Source organism: Mustela putorius, unplaced genomic scaffold (genome assembly GCF_011764305.1).
Source record: "Mustela putorius furo isolate JIRA1106 unplaced genomic scaffold, ASM1176430v1.1 tig00000228_pilon_pilon_pilon, whole genome shotgun sequence".
NCBI lineage: Eukaryota > Metazoa > Chordata > Mammalia > Carnivora > Mustelidae > Mustela > Mustela putorius.
This window is the reverse complement of record NW_025421322.1, coordinates 19,414,798-19,427,199: the sequence shown is the minus strand read 5'-3', so window position 1 is coordinate 19,427,199 and position 12,402 is coordinate 19,414,798. Positions and strand designations below refer to the sequence as shown.

The 12,402-nt window shown below is 35.8% G+C and overlaps 1 protein-coding gene across 3 annotated transcripts in view; it reads left to right on the top strand.

The window, feature by feature from the left end:
- Window positions 1-12,402, top strand: part of RAD21 (RAD21 cohesin complex component) — a 28,706-nt gene that overhangs the window by 8,060 nt on the left and 8,244 nt on the right. For all 3 annotated transcript variants that reach the window (XM_004743472.3, XM_004743473.3, XM_045078070.1), the window contains exons 3-9: window positions 4,433-4,562; window positions 6,590-6,689; window positions 8,216-8,322; window positions 9,384-9,590; window positions 10,003-10,128; window positions 10,464-10,586; window positions 12,154-12,377. In XM_004743472.3, coding sequence (XP_004743529.1) covers window positions 4,433-4,562; window positions 6,590-6,689; window positions 8,216-8,322; window positions 9,384-9,590; window positions 10,003-10,128; window positions 10,464-10,586; window positions 12,154-12,377 — 1,017 coding nt within the window. The remainder of the gene's footprint in view (window positions 1-4,432; window positions 4,563-6,589; window positions 6,690-8,215; window positions 8,323-9,383; window positions 9,591-10,002; window positions 10,129-10,463; window positions 10,587-12,153; window positions 12,378-12,402) is intronic.

The window sequence follows — 12,402 nt, the reverse complement described above, 5'->3', positions numbered from 1 at the left end:
CTGCTTGCTCAAAAATACCCAGATTTTTTCTGTTTCTTGAAGATAATCCAACTTTTCCCTGTCTCAGAACTTTTATACTTGCTGTGCTCTTCTCCTAAATATTTAATTACTGTCTCCCACTAGAATGGAGGCCTCATGAACGACCTTACCTTATCTACCTTTCTTACTGCTTTGTACCTAGAGGAGCTTTTACTGACATCCTCTGAAACTCTTCTGAAGCGGTGGTTTTTTCACCCTTGAATTTCACAAATAGTAAACCAGGGTTTTTGTATTGCCAAGAAGGGACTTTAGAACACACAATTACATCTATTAACATCATTAGCACTTCATTGAAAAGCAGATAAATTGACTTCAAAAGTGTGTAAGGACTAATCTCAAAGGAAAAGTCCTTAAATATGATTTTATAGAAATATCTGTGTTTTAATGGTCCTTTCTTGGACTTTGTATTAACACACAATCACACCCATTGTCCTTTTGAGAAAATGTTCCAGATCACAGCTGTCTGGACCAGCATTGTGAGCTACTCTTAGATTTGGCAGTTTGGATGCTGCCGGTTGCCATAGTGTGTTAAATAAGAGTAATTCTTGATTGCTGAAAGAGCAAGAGGATCTCAAAGGAATAAAGCTGGGATCTAGACAAGACTTTTTCAGAAAGTTATGTGGGAAAGGAGATGTTTTAAGTGAAAAAGTGAAAGTTTGTATTTTTAATTAGAGCTAAATTATAAAATTTCCATCTCTCTGGAATTTTGGCTGGTTTTAGAGTTAGAGTTGATGGAATTTGTTACTAAAGACATTTCTATCATGTTAAAATTTCTAAGACAATATTAAAATCTTTACAAACCAGAAAATAGGAAATCTCTACTCCTACAACTTAGAGAAACCTTTAGGGTTTTGGTATGGCTTCTAAAACGTGTCCATGTTTTTTACACGTAATTTTTCTCCTTATTCTATGTATACACAACTCCATTATACATTTTATAACAAGTCTCTGTTCAGGAAAACTTCTGCTCATAGCTTTATCATCATTTTTGATATTGCATTATACAGTGTCCTCGTCTCTTATCCACAGAATTTAAATGCAGAAAACAAAACGGGAACAAACTTGACAAAAATTGAAGTGAGGTCACTTGTATATTCATATATTCAGTATAGAACCACTAGTGGATATGATTATTAGAAACTGCTTTAAATAGATGCTACCTGTAGTGTCTTAATATATATTATATGTGCTGCGTTATCTTTATGACCAAGAGACTCTGAATTCCAAAACACCTAAGATTTAAGATAAAGGATTATGGATCTGTAATTCATTGTTCTGATTGTACATGATTTATTTTACCAGTCTCTTCTTTGGATAATCTTTTTTTTTTTTTTCCATAATTTCTTGAATTTTCATTCCTCTGACCCTGTACAGTGTATTAAAATATACAAAAGAAAAAATACATACAAAAGATTTCTTTAGGTAGTAGAACAACAGGTTTATTTTTGTCTTCTTAAAAAATAACCATTGAGTAAATACTGCTTGCAAATATTTTGTTCACATCTGTGTCTTTCTTGACTTAATCTTTATGTGAGATTAGAATACATCAAAACCAGTATTGTATAGAGAAGCTTCATGTTCAGTGATCTTTTGTTCATATCTGTAAGTTTTCCCTTAATGTTGATGTTTAGGAACATAATCATTCGTAGTTTGCTGCATAGGGAGATAGTGCCAGTTTGCACTGCTCGTCAAATTGTATGAGAGTATGAGGTTTTCTACTTTTTATAGGTATGCTTACTGAGGTAAGTAAATGGAAAAAGGAGAGGTTGAGCTGTTTTCTTGAAATTAATATGTGCAACTAATCTTTAACATCTATAAACATATTGAGGGTGATTTGGCTTAAAAGGATAACAGATTTTTTTAGTATGTGCAGAGTATTTTGTACTCTGTCAGGGAGGCTATAAAAGAGTACAAGACAATCTGATAATAAGGTATGTATGAATAGCCACAAAGCACGGCATGCAGTTCTGGAATAACGTAAAAGACTGGACTGTGTGAGAGAGAAAGAATAACTTACGTTTTAAAAACCATTTCTAGGGGCGCCTGGGTGGCTCAGTGGGTTAAGCCGCTGCCTTCAGCTCAGGTCATGATCTCAGGGTCCTGGGATCGAGTCCTGCATCGGGCTCTCTGCTCGGCAGGGAGCCTGCTTCCCTCTCTGTCTCTCTCTGCCTGCCTCTCCATCTACTTGTGATTTCTCTCTGTCAAATAAATAAATAAAATCTTTAAAAAAAAAATTTCTAAGTGGGTTATTTGATTGATCTTGTTTTATTTTAGTAGACTATAAAGATAACCTCCACAGAGTGAACGGACTTGAAAATTTCTAATGTTTGTTCTTGATATGCAGTTCTTGTTGTGGGTGAATATCGGTTTAGTTGTTTCCAGCAAGTGTCAGATACATAGCTCAGTTGCAGCTGCTTGTGTTCTGCCCCTTCTACCCCCACCCCTCTGCTGGAACAGCCACTGGTTACCTCTGTAGAGCTTTCTCTGCATATATATAGCCCGTGTTCCTTATTACATCTACACTCTTAACATGAGCTAGCTCAACAGATATGGCATACTTCATTTTACCTACTCAATTCTGAACCAAACTAATATACAGGGTAAGTTTTTACCCATATTCCACCTTTTCTCATAGTTGTTAATCCTTTACAAGATAATTGCATGCAAAGGGTTTTGAACCACCCCCATTCTTTCTTAAGTGAAGGTGTCAGTATTTTAAATTTCCTAAGACCACATCATAAAAGTAGATTCTCTTTTTCCATGAGGTGCAATATTTTAATTGGGTATTTTCATATCAAGGATTTTTCATATGATAAGTCCTAGATTTGGTCACAAGTTTGTAATTTTAGATACCTAAGAATTTATAGCAGTAAATTTCATAATTTGTTTTTTAAGTCATGTGAATTTTTCCATAAATGTAGAGCCTGAGAGTCATTACAGATAGAATCCTAGGCTGCTGTAGACAGACATATAACTTAAAAATATACTGTTTCATTTTTTAAGTCACATAATGTATTAATCATAACTTAAGCAAACGATTAACAGCTTTATTTGCTACTTCAGAAATTGAGGACTCTGTGGTAAATGATCTAGGGAAGTTTGAGTTCATGTTGTCTTGTTCTCAAAAAATTTTTTGAGTTATATTTTGGATATATAATTTTGAATCATTCTGAACTTTGAGTTCATTGTGTTGAGGAGTGAATCATTCTGTTTTTTGATTTTTGAATCATTCTGTTTAGATTCTGTATTTACTTTTCTTTCTTTTTCCAACTACTATATCTCATCCCACACAGTGGCTCTCACATAAGTGCTGAATGAAATCTACCTTAAAAAAAAAAAAAGGAAAAAACAGGCTGAAGAGTATATTTTCTTGTGAAAAAAGATGGGCTACCATTAGCCCTTATTAGTTTGCCTTCCAGTCAACTAATAAAACTCGGTGAAAAATGGCTTAAGCAATAAGGAAATTAACAGTCTTACTTAACTAGAAGTGTAGAAATAGGGAGATTTAGGATTATTCGAGCAGTTCAATGATGTCATTCATCTAAGGACTCAACCAGTTTTGTGTTTTTTTTCTTTTTAAAGATTCATTTATTTATTTTGCTCAGGAGGTGGGGGCAGAGGAAGAGGGAGAGAGTGCCAAGCAGACTCCACACTGAGCACAGAGCCCAATGCAGGGCTCAGTCTCATGACTGAGATCGTGACTTGAGCTGAAACCAGAAGTTGGGTACCCAGCTGACTGAGCCACCCAGGCACCCTCAGACTCACTAATCTTATGTTGGTTTCTTGTCCTTGTACTTAGGCCTCACGACTACAAGCGGCTTCAAACCCCACCTGCTCACAACACAAAAAGGGAGAAGAAAGAGGCAGGCATTCTTTTATTGGGAAAATCTTTCTCAGAAACTGACCTACTTCGCTCTTCTTTCTTGTTGGTTGAGAACTGGGCTTTGTGCCCGCTCAAGAAGCATTAGCAAAGAAGAATGAGTCAGTTCTTCAATGCTGGGGACAATCATTTCCCAACAAAATCAGAGTTCAGTTAGCCAGCAAGGAGCAACAGTTATGGGGTAGCAACCAGAGTGTTCCATGTTCCTTCATGTGCTTATGACAGCAGTCTGTGGAGTACCTTACAACCTGCTTCATAGCTGCCTTCATATCTGTGTTAACTGGTGAATTACTACCATCTGTTCTTTGTGGATATTGAAGATTTACTGGTGAAGGCATAAATAAAATAAAATACAAGTGATTATAAGGAAATGTCAAATAAATGATTAAAAGTGTAAAGAGAGAAAGTAAAAGCTACCTATAAATGCTCAGAGTACAAGCTTTTGAAGTATGATATCTATAAAACCAAGAAAAAACTTTATAAATTAGATTAATATTAATGTTTTGCTCATAGGTGAAGATGGCACTCCGAACATCAGGACATCTCTTACTGGGAGTAGTTCGAATCTATCACAGAAAAGCCAAATACCTCCTCGCAGACTGTAATGAAGCATTCATCAAAATAAAAATGGCTTTTCGGCCAGGTATTGTTGACTTTTTTTTTTTTTTTTAACTTTGGAGTTTTATGTAGTGTGAAAACCTGCAAAGCGTATGTTCTAGATACATTCATTTTAATTGTAGAACAAGGAACCCTTCAAAAATAGGGCAAGGCTTGGAGAGGCAGTGGGTCAAGGGAAGAAGTGCACATTTTTCATGCATTTGGAATTATGACACTCTACTCTTTTTTAACCCCTTTTCGTTAGTTTTTGCAGAACAGAGTTGAAATATTGAAAACTAATTGTTACATGATTTTTTAAAAATGTAGCTCCAAAAAGAAAAATCTTGGGATTTAAATTTTTTTCCTGGATAATTTTAGCATATTCTTAAAATTCACTTTCAACCTGAGAGTTTTATTAAATGTTCTCTGTAGTTTTTTGCTGTTTTATCGTAGGTCATGATTGATTCTAAAGCTGAACTCTTTAAGAGCCAGATTTCCATAGATAGTAACTATGGTTTTTATTTGAATTCATGTTTCACTTCATAATTTTTTAATAAGCACTGATGAGATTTTATTGTAGTTAATCAGTGTATAGGAGAGATGCCTTTTAAGGTAGTTCCTGCTGCGGTTGTATTTTAGTACTATAATATGTGAACAGTGAATCCTTTGAGATCTAAGATCTTATTTAAAATAATAGTTGTACAGATGGCTAACAGACACATGAAAAGATGGTCAATATCACTCATCAGGGAAATACAGATCAAAACTACAATGAGATATCACTTCACACATGTCAGAATGGCTAGAATTAACAACATGGGAAATAACAGATGTTAGTGAGGATGTGGAGAAAGGGGAACCCTCGTACACTGTTGGTGGGAATGCAAACTGGTGCAGCCACTTTGAAGAACAGTGTGGAGGTTCCTCAAAAAAATTAAAACTAGAACTATCTTATGATCCAGCAATTGCACTACTAGGAATTTACCAAAAGGATACTAAAACACTAATTCAGAGGGGCACATGCACCCCAGTATTTATAGCGGCATCATCTATAATAGCCAATTATGGAAAGAGCCCAAGTCCATTGACTGATGAATGGATGAGGATGACGTGAGGTGTGTGTATACGTACACACATATACATATGTGTACATACACGATGAAGTATTACTCAGCCATCAAAAAGAATGAAATCTTGCCATTTGCAGTGATGTGGATGGTGCTAGAGTGTTAGCTTACGCTCAGCAAAGTAAGTCAGAGAAGGGCAAATACCGTATGTGTCACTCATGTGAAATTTAAATAAAACAGATGAACAGAGGGGATAGGAAAAAAAAGAGGGAGGCAAACCGTAAGAGACTCTTAATTATAGAGAACGAAGTGAGGCTTGCTGGATGGGAGGTGGGGGTGGGGGTAGGCTAAATGGGTGATGGTTATTAAGGTGGGCACTCGTTTAGATGTAAGTGTTAAATATAAGTGATGAATCACTAAATTCTACTCCTAAAACTAATACTAAACTATATATTAACTAACCAGAATTTAAATAAAAACTTGAAACAAAACAAAAACCAAAGATGTTTAGGCAGCTGTGGTACTCCAATGATTTCTGACCTGTGGCTACTAACTCCATTTTGCTTAAATAACCATGCTTTTTGTCTTTCAAAGCAAAGCATTTTTAGTATAGACCACTTGAAGAATATAGAGAAATAAAACAGTGCAGTCCTGCTTATCCTAAAGTAAACAACTCCTCTTTAACATGGAGAGTGCTCCTTTGCAGTCATTCGTCGTCTTACAGATTTCATGTTATTGAGAAAACGGTCATTAATATTTTTTTGTTGATACATCCTTTTAAAGACATCACTTTAATGCCTAGGTAGTGCTTTGACTTTGTTGTTGAAAAGTAGATAGTTTGGCTTATGATTATAGAAAAACAGAAGTACTTGTCTTTCAGTGGTACGTTGTGTATATATATTATCAGTCTTTCTAGACTATAAATGTACTGACTTTACCTTCCTTTGATCTCTGGATAATCTCTGCTCTAACTGCTAGACCTTCAAGCTTACCATTTCTTTTCCAGGTGTTGTTGACCTGCCTGAGGAAAATCGAGAAGCTGCTTACAATGCTATTACCTTACCTGAAGAATTTCATGACTTTGATCAGCCACTGCCTGACTTAGAGTATGTTCCTCCTCCCTCTTTTAATTGTTTACTTGGTCTACAAATAACGTTACTTGCATCAAACATATAGTTTTCCTTGAAATATTTTAGCATCAAGTTAACAGGTTTAAATGCATAAACTTTCAAATAGGATAGTGTATTCATATGGAACATATAACTTAGAATTGTTTTTTCTGTAAGAAAGTTGTGTCGATAGCAACTTTAACAAAGCTAAGATAGGAGAATTCTGATATTCTTAGGCCAAAGCTTGTATAAACTAAACAGTTTTCCAGGTATGTGCTTTATATAATGAAATCAGCGAACATGAACTAACTACTGGTTATCATTTTCCCAGGTTATACTCAGCCATAATTTCTCGTTTTTCGTTTTTTTTTTTTAAGTAAACATAAGAGATAACTCTTTGAAGAGCAAGAAAAGGTCATTGTCACCACATAAATTTAAGAGGGGAAAGTTGTACAGAGAAGGCCATTATAGCAGAATAGTGTGTTTCCCTTTTCTTAAGTCTTCAAAACTCAGCTGTCTTTGTATGACAGGGAATGTGCCTGTAATTTCCTGTGATTTAGTAGCACATCTGACAACTAAGAAACCCTCTATACCAGGCTCCCCCCCCCTTTTTTTTTTTTGAGAAATTTCTCTGCTTCTTAAAATGATCTATGACTCCTATTTATTATTTATTTTGATACGTGTGTGTGTTATTGTAGGTGCTATCTAGCTGCTTTCCTCCCCCCCCCCCCCCAATACAGTTTTTAAAAGTTTTCATCATGGAAATTTAACAGCTAAAAAGTAGATTAGTGTTAGGAACCCCATGTACTGATCACCCAATTTGTTTAATTACCAATATGTTGCCAGTTTTATTTCATACGTATTTCCACAACTCACCTTCCAACTCCCACTGGATTATCTTAAAGAATAGATATCTTACTTTCTTTGTAAATACTTCGGTATCTATTTTGAAAGAATTTTCTAAATCTATCCATAATAACAGCCCATCTTTAAAATAAGTTACAATAATTCCTTAATGTACTATTCAGTCAGCATTCAGATATCCCCAATTGACACACAAGCCTTTTTTTTCTTCAGTTTGTTTAAATTAGAATCTCTATAAATTCTCCAAACTGTATTTGGTTGATATGTCTCAGAAGTCTCTCATACTTTCACTTGCCATTTATGTTCTCAATTTGGCCAATGATAATTCCACATTGTTGCTTAATATTACATGACTTGTATTTAATATTTTTAAACAGTATGAGATTAATTTGTTAGAGGAAGAAACTGTCTCAGAAAAGCTGGGTAACCAGCGTTTACACCACGACCCTGATGAAAACCCATACCTACCTAGACAGTGCATTTTTAAGTTTTTCCTGTGTATACCATATTACCTAGGTAGTGATTTCAAATATTAAGGCTTATAAACCATGATGACTTTTGTATGTATGTTTTTTCCTTGTAGAGAGAATTAGGATTTTTTTTTCTATATACATTGCAGTGAAATTTGAGATGAAAATGTATTTGAAATTCTTTTAAAGTGACATCGATGTGGCCCAGCAGTTCAGCCTGAACCAGAGTAGAGTGGAAGAAATAACCATGCGAGAAGAAGTTGGGAACATCAGTATTCTACAAGAAAATGATTTTGGTAATAGAGAAACAGATTACTAGCCACTAGCTAGTAATGTTAGAATTATGTTGCAGCACAACTAGTGATTTGAAAAAGAAAACCCAGACATATGTTACATTCATTGATGACAGAAGGACAAAATTTCATCTCATGCTTTTTCATCAAGAAAAGAATTTGCCTTCCTACCAGTATATTAAGCATCAGTCATTTCCGTTGATGCACCAAACTTGAGTTTATTCTTTGCCTATTCCTGCTTCCCGTATAGTGATAGATCCTATATATGGATCTGTGTGAAAAGTCCCAAGTCTGAAGTAATGCCCCCCCCCTTTTTTTTAAAGATTTTATTTATTTGACACAAAGAGAGAGATCACAAGTAGGCAGAGAGGCAGGCAGAGAGAGAGGGGAAAGCAGGCTCCCCGCTGAGCAGAGAGCCCGACATGGGGCTCGATCCCAGGACCCTGAGATCATGACCTGAGCCGAAGGCAGTGGCTTAACCCATTGAGCCACTCAGGCGCCCCAGTAATGCCCATTTTTAAACTAATCACTTGGCAACAATTTTAGTATGTACCTACCTTTTTTTTTGTTTTTTTAAGGTTTTATTTGTGAGAGTGGGCTGGGATGAGGTGGGGTGGGTTGGGGTGCAGAGGGTGCCTCACACAGGGCTGATCCCAGGACTCTGGGATCACGACCTGAGCCGAAGGCAGATGCTTGACTGAGCTACCCAAGTGCCCCATCTACTTCTTGAACAGTGTTTAAAACAGGTAGCCAAATTGTTTTCTTGATGAAAACACATAACGAGGTTTAAGTCTGAATGTTTATGCAATGTAACTTATAGACATATTTAAATTTACTTAATATATTTAGGATAGCCTAAATTTTAGTCCTATGTTTGAATGGGCTAGTCATGCCCCAGAATCAGTTTATAAAATACAGATGCCATGGGTTTAGAGTTTTGAACTGGATGTTTTAATACTCAAAGGTAAATAAGGTTTCAGTTAGCAAATGTGACATTCCAATTATAATCATTAGCTGTTTTCTTTCATGACATGTTTTTTCACTAACAACTAAAATTTGTTCAGGTGACTTTGGAATGGATGATCGTGAGATCATGAGAGAAGGAAGTGCTTTTGAGGATGATGACATGTTAGTGAGCACTAGCGCTTCTAACCTTCTGTTAGAGCCTGAGCAGAGCACCAGCAATCTGAACGAGAAAATTAATCATTTAGAATATGAAGACCAATATAAAGATGACAATTTTGGAGAAGGAAATGATGGTGGTATATTAGGTAGGTGACAACAAGGTGATTATTCTAACATTTCTTTGTTCATTTGTGGTGTTTAAGAGAAGTCATGAATTCTGGGTTGTAAGCAGCTCTTCAGGTATACATGTGTGGATTGTGACTGGTTGATTTCATTCAAGTTCTCATGCAGCTGGAGCCTAAAAATGTTACGACTTTATTGCATTTTGGTAAAGGTGCTTGTCTCAGAGTTTTAAGTTTTACTAGTTCTTAAACTGCTCCATTTGTGTTTGATACCATATATTAAATATTTTAAATAGAGATGTGAGCTAGAAAATAGAATTTTTTTTTCCTATACCATTATACTTTTGTATGCTACCTTGAAGGAAAACACAAGCTGAATACAAATTTTTAGCATTTCTTCTTCAAAGTTCTAACTAAATTTTATTTCCTATTTCAGATGACAAGCTTATAAGTAATAATGATGGTGGTATCTTTGACGATCCCCCTGCCCTGTCTGAGGCAGGTGTGATGTTGCCAGAACAGCCGGCGCATGATGATATGGACGAGGATGATAATGTATCAAGTAAGCGCCTCCTTGTTGGGTGATGTAAGCATGATTGTGTGCAACTAGAAAGGTACTGAGTGTAGAAGACCAAAACTGAAAGTTCAGCTCTTAGTGAATTATAAATCTCCTTAAATACAGCGCTTAGGAACATTCTGATTCTTTTCGATGTTTAACCCTGCACCGCTCCCCCTTTTTTAGCCAATAGGTTCACCTTTTAAGGGCCTCCTTCATAATTAGAAAATGTTTGTTACTGGTACCACTGTGTTTTCTTTATTTCTCAGAGGGTTTTTCCCCATTTGTAGGATATGTATTAAGTATACATGCCTTTTTTAACCAAATTTCTGTTTTTATAGTGGGTGGGCCTGATAGTCCTGATTCAGTGGATCCTGTTGAACCGATGCCAACTATGACTGATCAGACAACACTTGTTCCAAATGAGGAAGAAGCCTTTGCTCTGGAACCTATTGATATCACTGGTGAGCAAGCATACTTTTTGACTTGTAAAATTCAGAACAAAAGGTCTTAATTCTGGCTCTTCTCTATTCTCTACTCTTGTTTTAGATAGATCGCCAAGCTTCTTTCTCCTTTGTCAGTCATATGTTATAGAGTCTTCAGTTACAATCTAAGTATCTTAGAGAATACCTGTAGAAGTTGCTCTGAAATACAGAAGTATAGAACTAGGTTTTTTGCTGACCTTTATCTTAGTCTTTTGGAATTCCCAAAATAACAGGTCCCATGTGTAAAAATTAGAAAACATTACAGAACATTTTACAGTGAAGTACGAGATGGACTATTTGTTCCGAAGTTCTAGATTTTGTCTAATAGTTGGGCTACAATCTGGGAAAGCCTAAGAATATTTTTCTAACTGGAAATTTGATAGATTTTAAAATCAGTGTTATAATTCTTTTAGACATAGCAAAACATACTGGGGTGCTGCTTCTCATTTAAAGAAGCAAGATATGTAATTTAGATGTGAAACAAATTTCTAGATGGTTTATGGGTACAGAATACTTCTATTTCAGTTATATTTGAAATTAGAGTGTAATTCAAGATATAGTTAATACTTTTAAGTAGAACAAGACTACCTACCCTATTTAGAAACTAAATAACAATGAACAAGTCTTTACCCTCCTGGAACTTAAGTACTAATTAGTGAAGCATGGATAAGTAAATATGTACCATATTATGTAACAGATATTACAGAGAACGGTAAATGAGGCAGGATGGTGGATACATTGCACTGTTTAAAATAGGATGATCAGACTTTGGTGGCCGTTTTAAGAACGTTGACTTTCAGAGAAGGATGGGAACTCAGAAGCTGGAGGATAGAGGTTGGGCAGAGGCTGTCACTGAATAACGTCTTTACCTGAATATTTTATGCAGAAAAATCTTTGGGCGTAACATTTCTGACAGGATGAAATCTTGAGGAACTCTCTTGTATCTGAAGAAATTGAGATGATGCTACCTACTTAGCAGTTTTAGTAAGGATTAGAAATGAGTATACAGGAAGTAACTCGGATGGAGTTCCCCATCTGTCTAAGGGGCTGTGGACTTTTTTTCTTATCACTTAATCTGCTTGTCCAACTGTCATATATGAATTGTAACTTTTCCACTAAAAATCATGGTAACTGCAGCTGTTTATGGAGAACTTAGTATTTTACAACTTCTTTGTAAAGAAGAAATAAAGAAATAAGCAAGATGAAGTTAATTTTTCTCAGTGGTCACTCAGGTGTAAGAAGTCATAAAACCCAGGACTTTTACGCCCAAATCTGAATCAAGTGTGACATGTTTTATATTTACAGTATAAACTTACATGGGCAAAACATACTGGCTTTTACATTATTTTACTCATTTTTGCCCAAAGTTTGTATATATTCATTAATTCGGCAGATTTTTATATGCCAGCCTGTAGTCTACATGGAACTGCAGGAACATTAGTTAAAACGGACTCTCCCCTCTTAAAGCTTTTCTACCAGGTATACAGAAAAGCAGGGATACAATGAGACCAGGGGAAAATGACCTTACTTTCTTCTGTCATTCCAGTCAAAGAAACAAAAGCCAAGAGGAAGAGGAAGCTGATTGTTGACAGTGTCAAAGAGTTGGATAGTAAGACAATTAGAGCTCAACTTAGTGATTATTCTGATATTGTTACTACTTTGGATCTGGCACCACCCACCAAGAAATTGATGATGTGGAAAGAGACGGGGGGAGTGGAAAAACTCTTCTCCTTACCTGCTCAGCCTTTATGGAATAACAGACTACTGAAGGTAATACAGTTTGCAGATTTTTTTT